The sequence below is a fragment of the Aphelocoma coerulescens genome, chromosome 3 (genome assembly GCF_041296385.1).
Source record: "Aphelocoma coerulescens isolate FSJ_1873_10779 chromosome 3, UR_Acoe_1.0, whole genome shotgun sequence".
Taxonomy (NCBI): Eukaryota; Metazoa; Chordata; class Aves; order Passeriformes; family Corvidae; genus Aphelocoma; species Aphelocoma coerulescens.
Genome location: NC_091016.1, coordinates 25520142 through 25539114, shown reverse-complemented (window position 1 = coordinate 25539114; position 18973 = coordinate 25520142). Strand labels below are relative to the sequence as shown.

General features: G+C 38.3%; 1 protein-coding gene across 20 annotated transcripts in view; it reads right to left on the bottom strand.

The window, feature by feature from the left end:
* ESRRG (estrogen related receptor gamma) overlaps positions 1-18973 on the bottom strand; it is a 397608-nt gene that overhangs the window by 95238 nt on the left and 283397 nt on the right. For all 20 annotated transcript variants that reach the window (XM_069009523.1, XM_069009539.1, XM_069009526.1 and 17 more), the window contains one exon: positions 16405-16521. In XM_069009523.1, the coding sequence (XP_068865624.1) occupies positions 16405-16521 (117 nt within the window). The remainder of the gene's footprint in view (positions 1-16404; positions 16522-18973) is intronic.

Genomic DNA, 18973 nt, shown 5'->3' with positions numbered 1-18973 from the left:
ATTAAGGTAATTGATTGTGCTTTGAAATCAAGTAATCAAATGAGCATCAATTAAGGCTGCAAATGTTTGAAGCCATGGAACTACAAAGTAAAATTATTTTTCCTTGTAAGCTTCCAGCAAAACGCTCTAAGCAAAACTCTGTGCAAAACTCTGTCTTCCTTCTGGATCAGCCTCACACCAAATATTTAGTGAACATATTAAAGATTCATATTGGGTGATAAATGAATTTAATAACTGGGGGGTCTACAAGTGGACTTTTTCTATTTCAGTATCTCATTTTATACTTAACCAACTCCCACAAAAGGATATGTACCTCCTGTGTACCACAGTGTTTCTTCCATCTGACCCACCAAATGCAGCTGGATCCTGAAGAGAGATCCAGGCTTCCTGTACAAAGCATGGGGAAAGGCAGGCTCTCAGGGCAGAATATAAATGAGCCAATGTACACATACTGCTGCCACCTATACCTAGTTTTTGTAGACAATTCATAACTAACTTTCAGACCTGTGCTTCCACCAGGCTTCCTGGGAACGCCTTGCTCCTTTCAGGACTCTTGGCCTCCTATTCCTGTTTCTGCAGGAAGGTAGGTCAACATGCCTTTTCTCCAGCATACTTGGATTTCTTCTCTTAGAAAATACAACATCAATTCCTTCCAGTTTAGAGCATATATAGATTACATAGATTTGACACCCCCCACTGTATGATGAATGAAAAGATATTTCAGCTCCTGGGAAAAAGCTCAAACTGTTATGGCAAGGGTGTGGAAAAAAATAAAGCAATCATCCTGGATGCAGAAACATCACCTCTCCCTTTCCACAAACTGTCTGTTGCTGAGGCACAGCAGTGGGATCACCAGGATGGTACAGGAGAAATGACTGCAGACACCGGGTGTGGCATCCATGTGCTGAGGTGTGACTGGGTGCTCTGAGAACGCCTGCCACATCAGGCTCTCAGGGGACTCAGAGGAACATCCTTGCTTCCAGAGCTAAGCAGAAGATACCTTGTGAGCTGTTCAGACCTGTCAAAACGGACACTCCTGCATTTGCACAGAAGTATGATGCTGTAGATCGCTACAGAAATTTTAAGGGGACTCTAGAAACTACAGCAGCATGAACTCTAATACCTGGGAAATTCCACTATTAAAAGATATCTCAGGACCACCACCTCAGATTAAAGCAGATAAATTCCACCAATCTTTTCACTTCACATAAATGAAGTATATTGGTGGAATCATTTCAGCTTGGAATATCACTACATATGCAAAATTCCCTGTATCTCAGGTCATCATTTAACATCCCAGATTAGTATTAAAACAAAACAAAAAACCCCAGCCTCACTATTTTTGAGGTCCATGAAAAGGCAAAACAACTTTTCAAGATTGTTTGACTACTCAACCTCAATCTGCAAATACCTACTACTGCAGATAAGGTTTGGTGCTTTACTAATTCCAGTGAAACTACCAGGAAAATCCCATCCCATAATAAGTGTTGGCAGCACTGCATCCAGAAATTGTAAACTCCCGAGGCACAAACCTGTCTATAAAACTCTTGGACATCTAAGATTCTATAAAAATAATAATGCATTCAGCTTTATGCAATTTTCAGCTAAAATCAGTCAATCCCTCTTTCTCTGCCCTCCCTCCTCCACACGGTTACCACAGAAATTTTGTTCTGTTAGGGTAATATATATTTTTAATGCAAAATTTCAACAGGAACCATTTTTTATGGTCTACTAATAAACCCTTGAAAACAGGGATTTATAATGGAAACAGTGACGGACCCTTAACTACAGTGTATGCAACCATAATAAAAAGAATTAATGTAGTCAATTTGTACTACTGTTCTCAGAACAAAAAAAACCTCTATTTCAACTGCAATCCTTTCAACAGCTGATTGGCAAGCCTGTCCATTTCTAGTCTGCAGTGTTGTCAGTTGTCTTCAACATGATAATGAGCCTGTCACCATATTCAAATAGCCCTGTGACAGCATGTTTTGTGAGCATGACGTCCACTGCAAAGGGTCTGTCAAAAAGCACCTTTCAGAAAATGAAAAGAGAATGCTTTTCTGATGATAAATCTAATTTCTTCATAGCTGAAAGAGTGAGATTTTTCATCTGATTTTGTCAGTGTTGTGTTGCATTTGTGTCTTCAGATAAACCTGCGTTCTGATGCATAAAATTTTAAAGTTATCTATAAAGACAAAGTGAGAAATAATAATCTTTTTTGAGTTCACTGGAGGCTTTGCATAAAACTGCAGTACCACTGGCTTTCCATCAAATTACAACTGGAGGGGGGAGGGAATGGCATGGAAGGGTAGCTTGCAACCAGAAGCAAATAAGGCTCACAGTAAATACCTCAAAGTCTACACACACTAGGGTCTCCACTCTTCCCCAAACAGCCTATTAAAAAACCTCTCTTGCTCTGTGTGGTCCTAGTTAAGTATGACCAGGTTGCATGAAACTCCCTGGCTTTCAGACCAAGGCAGCAGAACATAGACACAGGCAGAGTTTCCAAGTATTGCTGCAATTCAGGAGTGTGTGTTCCACACACAATGTACTCCACATTCAGCTGCCACTCGTGCTACTTGTCAGCTGGGGAAATTTTCACCATGAGAAAAATTTAAGTATTTTGGCAACACACATTCCTCTCTGCGTGTCTAAGCATCTTCTATTAATATCAACAGGAAATATACAGGTGCATTGAAATACAGTGCTTTATTTTCCCTGTTGACGAAAGCTGCCCTTAATTTGACTTCACCTTTTAGGATTCTTTTCACCAGCAGCTGATTGAGCAGTTCCCATGTAGAGGGAAGTGTTAAAAAGAGTAATGTAAAACCCCAAATGAACAAGCAATAAACCTTTCTCTCTTTCAGTCACTGGGTGAGAAAGGGGTGGACATGGCTGGACTTTGAAGTCCCAGGCTGAATGACACATTAATCTTGGAGCAGAAGTTCTACTCCTAGCTGCGCCTCTAACACCACATGTGACTTTTACTAAGCGACTCTTGCTCTCTTTGTCTGAGGTTTAATATTGTAAAATGGGGACATTACTGCCTACATATCACAGGTGTTCCCTAATAGTCTAAAATAAATATTCTCCAAAAAAATTGTTGACAAGCTCATGACACATTCACTGCAGAAAAATCATGCTGCACAAGTGCAAGGTGTTTCAAAAGTATTCAACAAGTTTTTTTCCTTAAATATGTGCGAAAAACAGCAAACCTGTAGCATTAGGATACTAAACGTGGACTTACCCTGCTAACTACTGAGTAGTATTACTACTACCACGTATTTTTCAGGCCAGTAAGAACATAAGGTTGACAATCACATCAGGCTACAGTCTAAAGGCTGTACCTGCAAGAATCTGGTGGGATTTGTTTGAGGTTAGGGGCAGACAGATACTACAGGTGTGAAGACACAAATTCTCTTCACCGCTTCACCACCCTCAACATTTGCCTTTGAAAGGACTTCTCTGCTTTTGTCTCCCAACCTCCATTTTTTTCCTTCTGTTTACACAGATGAATAAATACTAATATTTATTCTGTCTAGAATTCATTATTAAAATTATGAGTGAATAAGGAATTTAGTTCAGGTCTACCAAGCTGAAATAAGACAATTTTACTGAAAGTCGATTTTTTTTTTTGTTAATGCAAGGAGACCTTAAGATAGAGGATCTGTATTTTAAATTTGGAATATACAACGTGGTATGCGACCCTTGATCATGTAATTCAATACACCTCTAACTGAATAAAATGCAAGGTAGGATTTTTACACATTGAACTGAAGGCAACTAGGCACTATGCAGCTTTAGACAGCACAAATGGACAATCAACATTAAACATGACTGATTTTTAAATTCTTCATTGCTCAGCTGGAGGGAAGTATTACAAGGCCAAAAAGCAGAGCTATGGACAGCTGGCTTTGTGCAGTACCAGTTCTCTGCCTCAATTTTCAAGCCATTCATTTCTTTGGAGGGGGGATGAAAAAAAAAGGGAGGGGGGAAAAAGCCAAAAAGGAAAAAAAAAAAAAATCTTAACTAGGCCATACAAACATACAAAGAAAGCTTGGGTCTCTAGGACTTTCATTGTCTCAGGGAGTTGTCACCACCCTGAACCCTCATTAAAGCTGAAGAGATGCGGGAGCAGCATTAAAATGAATGCAAACCATTTGCCGCAATCTTCTGCTCACACCATCTCCAAATGAAGGCAGGCATTGCATAATCCAGGCAGCTCGAGCTCCTGACAGGTGGATGATTTATGCTCATAGTCGGAAGAATCGGAGAGCCTGCAGAGGACACAGCATGAGCAAGGTGGTGGCGAGACAGATGCTCTCAGTGGGCTTGCAGAGGCTGGCAGGCTCCAGCTAGCTCAGGTGCAACTTGAACACTTTAGTACTGAACTCATATTGCCTAGATTCCAGCACAGCAAGATACCATTTACAATATTATGTACAGTAGATATACTATCAAACCTATCTGTGTGCTGTTTATCTATTTGTGTGTACACACACACACAAAATACATACATTTTTTGTATTTGCAGTTCAACTTACTGCGCTCACGTACACTTTGCATGTGCATATTCTCCATCAAAAAAAGAAAGGGCAGATTAGGACAAATTCTGCATTGTTACAGCCACGTAGCATAAGTGAAACCACCAGAGTTGAACAGATGTAAGTGGGGGAAGAATTTGGCTCTAGCTTTCCGAGAAGAGGGATGGATCTGGGATACTGAAAATCCTTTCAGTTTTAAGAATGTTTGAAAGCTAGAAAAGAAAATGACCAGAGCAAAAAGCAAAACACCCACAGGTTCAAACATATTGGGATATTCTCATCACTTATGGTATCTATATGTGAAGCACAGAAAATCCACAATCACTTTGTTCTGCAAAAAAGCACAATATTAACAAAATATAATGTAAATAACCCTCATGTCATCTACTTCAATCTTTCAATGACAGTATTTCTACTGCCTTATTCAGGGCTATTTAAAAATCTCATCCAAAACTGCAACATCATTTCCAACCACATAATTCAGCTTCTTTTTCCAAAAGGGGGTATATGTAACAAACAAGGGTTTGAATTTTCACTTCTTTTCTGTAAGCAAGAAACTGGTCTATTAAAAAAAAATAAATAAATGAAATTACACACATGCAAACAAGATCTTATACATGTTTATGTCACACCTCTACATGTTCATTTCTTCTTTAATAGAAAAGGTGAAGTCAGGACTAAATTATCCTACCTTAAGCATATCAACAAAACAAACAATTCACCTGTCTCATATCAGACCCACCACATTTTCCAATGAAACCTGTCACTTAATTAAGTATGTAATTTTCAGGGGCAACCGAGGAGTTAAAGCATTCAAATGTGCACGCTGCAGGTTATCTGGGTTGAATCTGGGACTTTGCTGACTCTCAGCCCTTTTCCACTTTAACAGATGGGGTCAGAGGTGAAACTGCAGACGAGAATTAAAGACACATACATCCCTTTAATCAGATAACACATTCAAAGACTTGCAAATTCCCAAGAAGCCACTTTACAGGCACGTGTTACAGGCTATTCCATAAATGGGGAGGGAATGGTGAAGAGGAGGGAAAGAGTACTTATTTCAGCTAACCAGCATTAAAAAAGGCAGGAAATTAGAGAAAACAAATGAGAACAAAATGGGATGGATTGCTAACATTCCGAATGCTTTCTCATCGCACAGCACCTCTCTGTAGAGGAACACTAATGTTGGAAACCTTAACTCTCTGCATTCAAATGTTTTTCCTAACTTCATTAATCTTAACTGGAGATGAGCTGAAGCATCTTGCCAAGATGGGTATCTGCAGCAATACCAGGATGCCCAGAAGGAAATACAGTCATTCAGCCTGACTAGTCCTCACGAAACAGTGAGTCACCTAACAAGAACCTCAAGAAATTAATGATTCTCTCTCCCACCTGGCCAGAAAAAAACCACTGCCTGGAGGATATGTGCTCACAGCAACTATTTTCTCATCAGCATTCTTCTGATACAATAGTGGTTTGGAAGAGGAAATAAATAAAAAGTCATGAAAATGAGAGAAGATAAAAAGAGAAAAGAGAAGAATCTTATGTCATCTTAGCTGCTCTGTGGCTTTTTTCTCCAATTACTGCATCCCTTCACATCTCACACAGGATCAAGCCATGGGGCATGTGGCACACTCCAGCAGATGGAAGACCAGCAAAGACTATGGCTGTGCCCACCAGACTCAAGAGGTGTTCCAGCTTCTTTTTGTCTGAAATACACTCAGAGACTTGTATTTTGGGTGCTGTTCTTGAGGGCTGTTGAGAAGGCAGAGCCTATTCAGTGCCTTATTATCTCAGCCCAATTCTTCACCTGAGTTATAACTTCACAGAAACTTTTCTACTACATCTTTGAGCAAGAATTCACAAAAGCAATACATTTAAACTGGTATTATAAAACAGATTGCTACTTTTTAAGGGAAACATTCATTTTCCTTTATTTTGATATTTAGTAGTCTATTCTGTCTTCAAACCAGAAACTTAAGAGCTTTCATTAAAAGTTTGACAGGGAAGCCTGCAAGTGGCTTGTGACCTGAAAAATGAGTTCAGAGCAAGACCTCCCTTTCCACTTCAATACTAACAGGCAGGTACCCTCAATCTGGATTCAAAGTGTATTTATGCCATCTCTTAAGTCATCTTACCATAACTGATACCACTTCATATCCAGAAATGGAGTAGTTCTGGTGACTTAAAACAAGTTCCTCTTCCCAAATATTAACCACTGAAACCTGAGATTGACCATCTAATGAAATGTAAGGTGCCCATTTCTAAAGCTTTGACTGAACTACAGAAAATATGAAAACGAGAGAGAGCATAGCAACTGCAGACCCTGGAGACCATTGTAAACCCAATCTGGCAGATGAAAAGCAGTATGTGGCTGGACAAGTGCTGAACAAATGATACAAGACTGATCTTTTGATTGATTCAGATCAGAAGAGAAGACATGGCTTGTCTTCAGCCACCCACCCACAGGACTGAAAGGAAGTATTAGAGACATAGGGCATTGGTGACGTAATTTTCACATTGCTGACTGAAAATGACAAGAACAGCACTGTATGGACTAATGATTGGCTGAAGATGAAAAGAAAAGGAGACAAAAGATGATGATGATGGTCTTGTACTACTTGTTTTTTCCTAGGGTCTGTGTGTGCTCAGCATGCAGCAAGTTATCAACATTCTCTCTTGCTAGTCAAGGAGTTTCGCTGATAAACATTTACAGCACACCAACAATTCTGCCACTAAGGGCACAGACTGGAGTTAAGCTGATTAAAGGACAGTATCACGCAGACTTTCTTTTAGAAAGTATTTCAATTTTTCTAAATTAAGTATTTTAATAATTAACTGTTTTAACATGGACTGCAGTAAGACCCTATGCAAGCAAGTTGTAGGGAGTGTTGATTTTGGATCTGCTAAACTAAAACTGTAAATCAAACTGACTTCTCATCTTATATCTGATGATCCTGAGACCTAAACCAGATGCTTCAGAGAAAAATAGATACACTTACTAGCTTTGCTGGAACAATAAAGAGCAAAAAGGAAAATATTGATATTATTCAGTAAGTGTATATATTTAACATAGCTGTGTTTGACTTTCTCCAGAATCATTAATCTAATAAAAGCCTATTGAGGCTTAAAATAAAGCTGTGTTTTTCATTTATAAAGACTAATAGCTATATTAAGTGACTATTTTGAGCACAACAGACTCCCCTCATAGTTTCCCTTTTCTGTCATATAAATACCCTAAGAAAAGAAAAAGAAAGAAAAGAAAAAAGAAAAGACTGGTTAGATGAGATCTATTCCTAGAATAGCTAGTAAGCATGGCAAAAGCTGACAAAAGGACAATTCATTGCAGAGGATCACATTAATTTCAGATTTCAGGCTGCTGACTTTCAACCACAAAAGCAACATTACAAACTCCAAATGAAATAATATTCCAACTTCGTATTCCAGTGATTCAGTGAGTAGAACTGGCAAAGGCTCACCACCTGCAGAAACACCTCAGCTTATAAAAGGGCAATGACTGGTCAGAGAGAAAACTGTGGCTTAGTAACATTAATGTCTCAAAACTCACATTGATTCTAACTTTTTTTTTTGTAGGACAGCAGAGATGTAGAAGTGTGAAACATTTGAGGGATGGCCCTATATGAGGTCAGAGGTAACAACTGCAGGTAGAAATCTTCTTGCTTTTCAACAAACTCATTGCTTTGACTGAGTGAAGAGGACAAGAGAGCTCCTCAACCTCCAGGCTTTTCGGTGCCAATCCATCCCAAGCAGAAAAAGTCTGCCTGTACACCTGCCACATGGATTCTAATTACCAGCACCTGCATCATTTCAGCCCTTCACCCCAAATAATCCTACCATACCTTTTGTTGTTGCTACAAAGATTTTACGCATCAAGAGACTTAGTGAGGAGACGGAGTGCTGCCCAAGCAAGGGCTGAGTAAAATACAGAAAGGCTGGCTCCAGAGTGGCACTTTGGAGATATGCATTACCCTTAAAAGTACCTCTACCAGAGATGCTACACCTATTCCACCCAAGCAAGGGATGTACAAGGGGATGCACAGCAGAAACAGAGAAAAGTGAAGAATACAAATTACATTAATGTTACTCTTTACAAAATGACAAAATGACACAAAAGAATTCAAGTGCTCTGCAATAAACGGCAGTGCTGTACTGATGGATGTATTTATGGGTGGCAGAGACCAAGAAGGAAAGGCAGCTATTTGTCTGTGAGATCATGGGAAAAGTCCTACATCCTTCAGACTTGTCTCTACCCACCCTTATTACTTATATTGCTGTCACTATACTTCCAGTGCACAAGCAAATGTTCATAGGGGCTGAATCCAACAAACATCTTTTGCAAAAAATTTAATATTTTCTAGTAAAATAAGGAAAATGCTGCTTCCTTATTTTAGGATGAAAAGAAGAACTATGACAAATGAGGATGTGCAGTTAACCACCTCAGATTATGATGAGAAAATATTAGTACAAAGTGATTAATTTTTAATAGTATTCCAATTTAAGTAGACTCATGAATCTGCAGAACCTACTCCTTCCAATTCTGAGCAAGTAATATGTAAGGTATGTGCACTAAGAAAATTACTGTAAAATTTAATCCTATTCAACATCTTTCAAACTCATTATTTTCAATAACAAAAGTACAAAGTAACTTTAGGTTGAAAGCATTCTTTGCAAACAACTGCTGTCACTGGGATTCTCAGAAGCAACGACTGTGTGAGCAGACTCAAACCTAACATCTAATCTCATGGAAGCTGCTGGTGAGTGAGCAAGCAAACAGCTCTGACCTCAGATTTGCAAATGCTAACATAAAAACCTCCCCATTCACAGATCTGTGTAAAGCCAAGAAAAGTAAATAGTTCTCAAACTCAAACTTATAAACAATACTGCTTTCTCCACATTCACTTCATACCTCCTCTTTTATGAAAGCGGAGCATTTGTATAAAGGGACAACTGTAAAACAAAATTGTATCTAGAAGGAGAGAAGTTTTGTTTAAAGACCAAGTCCAGTGAACTGCTGGGATGTCCCTGTCTTACCAAAATACTCAGAGCCAACACAAATCGGAGTGGCACAATGCTGCAACACAAGCACCATGAAAACTCCACAGGAAGCTGACACTTGGTGGGAGCTGTGGGTGGCTTCTGTGTGACTTCTAAACTCGGGAAGAATATTCACATCTCCAATATTTGCTTTTTCTGGGGTATTCTTCTAGTGGATGAATAGAAAAGCTAGTTGCTTGAGCTCACTATAAACACTAACCTGCAGTTGAATAGTTTGTCCTTCCTCATCAGTTACAGAGAGTGGATAGTCATGAGCTGAGTTTTAGAGCAGACAAATTGGGCTGTCAGTTCTAATGTGTGAACTGGGCTATCAGGTCACATTTTGGTTAGGAGCAAAGAAGGCTACTTATGAACACCAACAACACTTAGAGATTAGCTTCTATTGTTTCCAAGGAGATTTAACAGGTCCCAGTATATATTAAAGCAAGCACATGCTGAAGGAAAGAAAGAAAGGGAGTGCAAAGGGGAAGGGGGAAAGAAAAACAGGAAAGGAAGAAATAAAAGTGAAGAAAGGAGAGAAATAAAAGCAAGGAGGAAAAGGGGGGAATGAGTGAATGGGGAAGGAAGGGAAGAAAGGGGGAAAAGAAGGAACAGAAGAGGAAAAGAAACAGTTCAAAAAAATGTCACTACTAGAAACCAAATGCCTTCATAATACATTGGAACATAAAAGAGAGCTGATATTTGGAAGAGACATCAACAGAAGACACACTATGTTATCTCCTGATGTTGTAACACAGGAGGTTTGTTTAACATCCTGCATTAATGGAGGAGCTCCTTAAATGTAATATTACAATAGAGAGCATAAGAAATATCACTGAGGTCACTGCCACTCTATTAACTGTCATCCTGTACAGAAATATTTTCTTTGAATACCATTAATGCTTTCTCCTTTCCTTTGTTCTAATTTCTGAAGGCAGCAGAAACTAAAACTTCGTCCATAATAATTTCTGCTTTCGTCTTGGCAGACTAATGGTATTAGACTTGTGAGAGAAATTTACCTTGGCAATGTCTTATGCACAGGTCTTTTCAAAAGAGCTGTTAGAAGGAATCCTATTAAGCAGGCTTTTTCACTACCCTCAAAACATAGGTGATAACACATTTTTAGTCATAAAGAAGATTGCTTAGTTTTATTTATTATTTTGAGAGAGAATCCATTAATCTGCTCCTCTGCATATCATGCATCTCTTTATATAAGACTAAACTCAAGCTGCCTGTTCTCCTTGCTGTATTAGATTCATTTTCATAGACTGTCAAAGCCAGAAAGGATCAATATGATAATTTAATCCGATCTGCTGCTTAACACAAGCCAAAGATGTTCATATGGTAATCTCTCCATAATAAACTCAGTAATTTAGGCTTTAATAGACACATACCTCTTTTTAAAATGTATTCTTATATTTTAATTAATGAAATCTCTCAAAGTGTGAAGCAAAAATATTTTAGAGACTCCCAATTTTAGCATGTTAAGAAGAAGTGTAACTCATGTGTAATTATCTTCTGATTCATTACATGACCACCTAAAATGTTCAAGTATTTTTAGAACTGTCAGTAATTGCTTTTATTCAAATCACAGCTGAAGGAAAAAACTTGAAAGTCCAGAAATTCTTTACAAGTCTGATTCTAACTACTGCCTTACCATTTCCTTAGGGATGCTGAGATCTCTTTGAGGGCCTGTATGAATTCTCAAAAAACCCAAGCAAACTAATGAATGAGAAGTGGTAAGGGCTACTCATCGAGCAGTGCAAGTACAACATGCAAACTGCACTGCTGTGATGGGAAGGGTTACACATCAAGTCAGCACTGCCAGATGAAGTGCTCAGAGAGTTTCTGTTCATTTTTAGAGCCTAAATGATGGCTCATGTATGAGCAACTGTGAAGATTCACAGACACAAAAAGGTATATTGCTGATTTCCCCATAGCACAGATTGCTAAACCTGCCAAATGAGCAGCAATCTAACACAGCTCCAAGAGCTTCCACTAATACTTGGTGAGGATCTGGCCTCTCATTTGTAATAGCAGGACTAATTAAGCTGGAATTTTGTTACTCTGCCTATTCTAACTGGGTACAAAGTGACTGATGATAATTTATAAAGGCCATTCATTCCTAAGGAAAATACAAACATACTTACATGAAGCAACCCACACCATTTTATTGTAGTATACTTTACTTTTCATATAAACTTAGATTTGTTTACATACATCATCCATTTAGGAACTAGACTTTCTGAAATAACAAGCAATGCAGATCAGCCACTGCACACAGTCAACAACAAATTCTGAAAACACCCAAATACCAGGCATGAGAGACACATGGGAGATGTTTTGGTGTCAACAGTCCTGGTAAAAATACAAAGTACTGCTGCATCGAACTGTCAGAGCTAAAACAGTATACAGTGTTCCACATGGTCTAAAAGCAGCATTAGTGCCATTCAACAGATTCCCCTCTGAACTGTAGTCTTCAACTTCCCTACAACACAGGGACAGGTAAAACCAAGGCTATGGCTTTGCCTCTATGGAGAAAACTAAAACATATGGAATAACCTTTTGAACAAACAGTTATACAAATGTTGCATCTGAAACAAAAAGTAATTTTATTTTGGAGTAATTACTCCATTGGAATTACGTCACACGGGAAGCTCTTCAGAACACGACATCATAAACCTGGAATAGTATCATCTACCACGAACACATGCTAGCAAATAGTCCCACAAATATTAATAGGCACATAGTACTAATTAAAGACTAAAAGCTGAATTCTAGTCAGATCACCTAGCAATAGAAAGATTTTAAAAAGTCAAATATCTACTCAAGATTTCTCGTATTATCTTATGCATTTTATACATAATTTTTCTTCTTAGAAAAGAAAAAAAATCAAGCCCTTTTTCTCAGTCCAACTAGCTGTATAAAAAGGGAAATAGCCAAAAATACCCAGTCTTGCACATGAACACAGATTTAATTCTACCACCTGAAGCAAACTAATCACTGGCTTCCAAAGAGTTTGAAAGGCCAAACTTAAAAGACAGATTATAAACCAACAGAACTGAAAACTATGGAATGTCTTAAAAGTGTTCATTTTTAAAAAGGGCAAATTGTTGTACATGTCTCCCTGCACCCTTTTAGCAATTGCAATATTATTTCAAAAATCTCAAGGGATACATTTGAAAAGTTTCTCCTTAGACTATACATGAATCTTTAATGTTGTTTCATCTGTTCTCATTAATCTGAGACAATCCACCAAAAAGTAAGTGCAGTCAAAGAAACTGTATTGCGGTAGAAGAATCAATTGTGATACTTAAAAATCTGATTTTTTTGTAACACTGACACACGAAATTAAAAATAGAAAAATGTAAATTTTCTTTTTTGAGTGAAATGTATTCTGCTTTGCTGCTAATAACCATTACCTAGAAAAGTAGATAAAAACACAACACCCTCGTATTTGTCCTGTGCCTAAAAGCTTATCAGCCTATGCTGAATGCTACAGTATGAAGTATAACACATACTCTAAACACATCCATAGCTCCAGACACGTTTTCAAGTAACAATCCATGGGCTAAACTAAACTGACAAGTTCCTCCAGATCAGTCTGTACAAACTTTCTTGTGATACTCAACACGAGATGCAGGCAGGGGCCAGGGCCTCAATCCCACTCCAGCCCAGCCCAGCATTGCTTTAGCATTCCTTCTCTGGCTCCTGGCCCACAACTCACAAATCATTAAGAATCTTGATCTAGGTGTTGGTGGTTAAGCTCCACCAACATCCATGAGAATAGATACAGAAAATCCTTACTCCACCCTGTATTCCATGTGACCAGAAATCCAATTCCCTCTCAGGATTTGACCCCAAAACACAGCCCCACAACCCTAACACCAGGTCTCCCACAGAAACACTCGGTGCTTGATGAAAAACACCATTATCTTGTCACATAAATGATGCAACATGCAGATGTCATAAAGGAAGCCATTCTGTACATTTGCTCTAAGTGGTTTTTGGACTTTGCCCTAGAAGCCCAGCTAAAACTCAAGAGTCTTTTTCCAGGCAGTGATTTCTGTAATGAAATTTATATGACAATTCACAAAATGGCAATCTTATAAAGTCCTTTCAAATGTGAAGGGAAACACAATGTCTGATAATTGTTTCATTTTGGATTACACTTAAAAACGGCTTGTTAAGGAAAATTTCTACAAGAAAACTCCCCACAAAAATGGTAAGATTTCTGGAGAAAATGCACCCTGGCAGATGTGCTGTTCTTGTAAGGAATATGATGCTCCTCTCAAAGCTGCTTAAACTTGATTTTATTTCAGGTCTGCAACTAAATTTTTTTGTAAATAGATTTAGGCTGTCAATTTCCAGGCATGCTGTGCCATCAGCATGTAGAGACTGCTGTGACAAACGTGGAGGCTGCAGCAGCAAATTTTATTATAAACTGGTAATTGAATTGAACAGGTTTACATTTGAATAGATTTACTGCAGCATGATCTCTGACATGCTGCATGGGACTGAAATCCTTGTTTGTACATAAAGAAACACTTGAGATACAGCAAGAATAATTTCAGCTTATTTTAAGTCCATGCTAATCAATAAATTTATACCACTTTACATATGAAAGAAGTCAGTATATTATCTTTCTGGATGTGGTCCAAGTCAAAAAGTCATCTCCAGACTTTCCCATAAGTAAAAACAACAACATCCAGCTCCAAAACTACCTTAAAACAAGAAAAAAAAAATCTTTACTACAAGTACAATCCTATACACGTGCTGTGAATCAATATGGTTTAAAAAGTGGCCACTAAAGGGGGAAAGAAAATAAAATGGCCTTTTAAGTTCTTGTAGGTTGATATATTAGGTAGTAGATAAACAATACTGCTGTTTCAAAGCAATTAGTTATTTTGTCATTGTATAACATTCAGAAAAAGGTATGTACATTTAGAGTAGAAAATTTATGCAATTCTTACTAAGAAAACTCATGGGATTGATTTGAATCCATGGACAATGAACATTCAAACAAAAAAATTTGACTCACAATGTACATCTGTATTGTCTAACTAAATTATCTCAGTTAACAAAATTATATGCAGAAACATAGTAAATCTGCACACAGATTTGCTGAGATAATTACTCATTTGTAGAAGAGACACTTAACTTCCTCCTGCAGTCCCAGAAGCTGCACACAGCCTAGATTTTTAAAAATATATATGTTAATGGATGCACAATAGTGCCCTCAAAATTTAAAGGAAAAGGATTAAATCAATTCACCTGCATGTGCTCTTGCTAGCATTGTTTCATTTTCAAAGAAGTTGCTTAATATATCTGTTTATTAGGACTAGTGATACAGGGTCTTAACTTACTAAAAAAAGATGCTAAGAAGCACAGTCCCTTTCAAAAGATACCATACCCAGTCATCCCTTTCTTTCTACAGTTTATCTAAGCATCATAATTTCACTTTCAAGTAACTGCTCCTAGTGCTCAGTTATATGAGGATTTTGGCAAGTAAGAATTCTCCCATCACCACTGAAGAGAGGGTCAAATCCTGCCGTTCTTACTGAGGCAAAATCTCCATCAAATCTGACAGGAGTTTTGCTCAAGTAAGACTAAGGACAGCAGGATTTGGCTCATAGGATCATAGCATCTGCCAAAGCAGTTGCACAGAACAAGGTTTATTCTTAGTAAGTATAATCCAATAAGAATATGTCTGTAGGTGCGTGATAGGCCTAATTTGCCCATCATCTCTCCACTGGTCTAGGCTGTTTCTTGGATTTTACCTGGTAGCTGTATACTTAACCTGCTTTACATTACCATCAAACCATTTGCAGAAATCAGCCAGCTGTTAAAGCTGAGTTTCTAAGCACTGACAAAGCAAAATTGCAAGCAACTGTTTTAAAGGGGTTGCTTAACACAAAATACTCTCCACTGGATACAATACTTAGAGAACATTACATTGATTTTATTTCAAATGTTTATCTAGTTCAGAAGTCCATGGCATCTTTCTTGGTGGTGGACAGTGCTCTACAATAATAATGCATACAATACATGGACTTAGAAGTATATTCTTGCATATACATTAACAGCAATATACATGCATAGCAGGCAAGCAAGATATAAGGAATCTCCTCTTTGTGTAACATAGATGAAGCAGGTTCCAGGTAAGACAGCACCATTTCTTGAGAACATTTTCTTATGTTCAATATCTTCAAAATGTAACTGACGAATTACAACGTTCAACATATACTTACAGTGAGGTGCAGGGGTTCTCAGACACTTTTAGGAAAAAAAAAGGGGCGGTGGATTCTCCTCTTCTGCACACCATCATTTGCTCCAGTGTAGTTACAGTAACTTCAGTACAAACACTCAACACTTATACCTGTTTAATTTAGAAGTAACCCTTCCATTTGTCCTCATGGAATAACAACTGAACAAAAGCAGGGAAAGGAAGGCACAGTGTGTCTTTTGGTTTCCTGCCAGAACTCAGACAGAGTAACAGCGGATAAGGAAAGGAGGAAAGAAATCTTTGAGAACTCTGATGGTTATTCTACCAGTTACTTACTGAAGGATGATTGAATGTTGAGGTATATTTTGCTGTACTACATAAGATTATGAACTCTGTGTGGATAAAGCATGATTCGATAGCTTTAGAAGCAGATGTCAGAAAGAGCAAGTATACATGAAAATTGCCTTTGCAATCAATAACTGATTAGAACACTCACCAGCCTCTCTTCTTTCCTGATTGCCCTACAGCTGCAGCAAGTGTTTGCAGAGAGATACATACTGAGGTGGTCAGTCTTACCTTCTTTCAGCATGCCAACTTTTAGACACTTCATGAAGCGGCAGGCTTGGCAGGACTTGCGTCTGCGCTTTGTGATTTCACATTCATTCGTTGCTGGGCAGCTGTACTCTATGTTACCTGTGATGGGACAGACAGGGGAAGAGGTGTTCAAAGTCACTGACTAACCAACACAACAGATACACAAAAGTACTCATATAATTGTTGTTGTATTTCACTTTGGAATATATCAAGTGTAAGCAGTGCTACAGAAAGGAAATGCCTTTCAAGTAAAAATAAACAGCTGAGTAAAAAGATGAAGGTTTTTTACTCTTTTTTTTTTTTTTTTAATCTAGGTATCTATATGAAAGAAATATATACAAAACCACAATTAATGTGAGTCTGTGTCTCACTTCAAATATGGTCCCTACCAAAATCCTTCACATACAATATTATTCCTGCTGGTAGAAGGAAGAAATTTTGTAATTTATTTTCTGTACCAAGCCACATGACCAGGTTCCTTCTCTGAGCACTCTTAATTTTCCTTTTTAGCCAATTTCATTAGTCTCTTTGCCTAGAATACAAGAGGACTGCTTTACTGCACAATCAACCATAACAGCTACTACAGAGATTCACCCTTCTTCTTCCACCACAGCTGGCACAGAGCATCAGGCAGGCCTCAGCGGGACTGTTGCCACCACATCTAGCACATTCTACAGCTGCCAGGCCAGATCTCTGCTCTAGGACATCTCCCCTTCCCTCTATACTTTACACCAAGTTCTTGTACTGAGAGGCATTAGGAATAGGATCATTACTGCCAAGCTGTCAGAATAACAAAAACTGAAGAGATGCTTGCCTTTGCCTCTGCTTCTCCCAACTGCCCCCTTAAGGCCTACAACAAGCTAGACCCTTAAATGTGAGTCCTGGACAAAGCAGTCTCTTTTTTTTTTTTTTTGTTACTGCTTAGTACCTGTTATTTCTCCTCAAAAATAAGAAAATAAAAGCTTGTAAACAAGTGAGTAAAATACATGAGTAGTTTTCTTTGCATTTTTTAAAATCACATCCTTGAGTATCCAAGTCCAAATGGGGGAACATCTGCTTTCTTTTGCCCTAGTACCACTGCTCTTTTCATGAAACACCTTAGCTCAGCTTATTCATCTGCCCAGCCATGCATCCTATTGCCCATGACTACATCCAGTATGACAGACTTAGCAGCAGTCGGAAGTTACACCAGGATACTGACTTTTTAAAATAAAGTATCTTCCCCATCAGTCTGTCACATCTTGCTTTAAAGGTATTTCTTTATTTTCTAACCCTATCCCCCTGTGATTAAGTGCATTAGTATCTTAATGAAAATGCATTCTGTTTATTGCCCTCTTGGGAAGCAAGAGGTCATCACACCAAATGCATAAATTGTCATCAGAGACAGTCCGAGCATAATCGCAATTTTGCTGCTCCATGTTTGCTGCACTCAGGGTCCATCGGAGTCCCCTGAAACATGCACAGGTTCTAATAATTAGCATAGAGTCTGCCTGGGACCACAGCATTGATGAAATATTTCAGAGTTAATCACACTTTGTAAACACTGATTTATATTGACTACCTTTCTCCAGACTGATGTCTCCTCATTAAATATCACATTAGTGGATTGCAGGATTGCACAAAGACTCAAATGCTCAGCAACTACTAATTCAACAGGAAGTAATACTTAAAACCACTTGCATCTATTGAAAATTGAGTAAGTATTTATGACAAAGGAAGTCTGCATGGCACAATATATACTCTGCCAACACAACCAGCATATTTGGCACAACCTTTTCAGGCCTTTGCAGGCTTTCCTCTTCCTGGACATTGCTGCATGAGTGAGTTAGCAATGCTGGTGAGTAAAACAGATCTTCGTATGTCTGAATGCTAATGACAAAAGTCAAAGCAGTTTTGTCTTTTTCCCTTGTCTGTGCTATGGAGAAAGCTGTTTAAGAAACTGAAGGTTATGGTGGGTGGGGAATTCAGCACAACTGTTCCTGCGAAATGTCTTCCCAATACACATCAGAAAACGTAGGAAATAACACTTTTGAAAGGATAGGTAGAAAATGATAGCAAGGGCCATCTTAAAAAAAGATTCACATTATCCTCCCACTCTAACAAGGCATTCTTAGAAAGGTACAACCACTACACAGGAAGACCTTCAAAGCCTTTCACAAACTGTATCTAATGAACTTCATTATACTACAGTAATAAATGTATTACCATCCCTATTAAAAAAAAAAAAAAAAGAAACAGGGAATCAGAAATGCTTTGCACAAGGTCAAAGATACCTTTACACAAGGTCAGAAACTATCCTGATCGAAAACAAGATCGAGATTGTAACGGAGAACTTCAAGAAGCAAAGCTCTCTCTACCAGGGCAGGTGAAACATTCCCACTATAGCAAGAGCCCCTATCCAAAGACACAGATGCCAACACCAAAAAGTAGCATACAGAACCAGAAAGGTAAATGCAAGATTGCTCATTTCATTATGCAGACACTTCTAACCCTGACATTTCACATTTGTGCACACTATGCAACAGTCTGCAGCATGCACAGCGTAACTTAC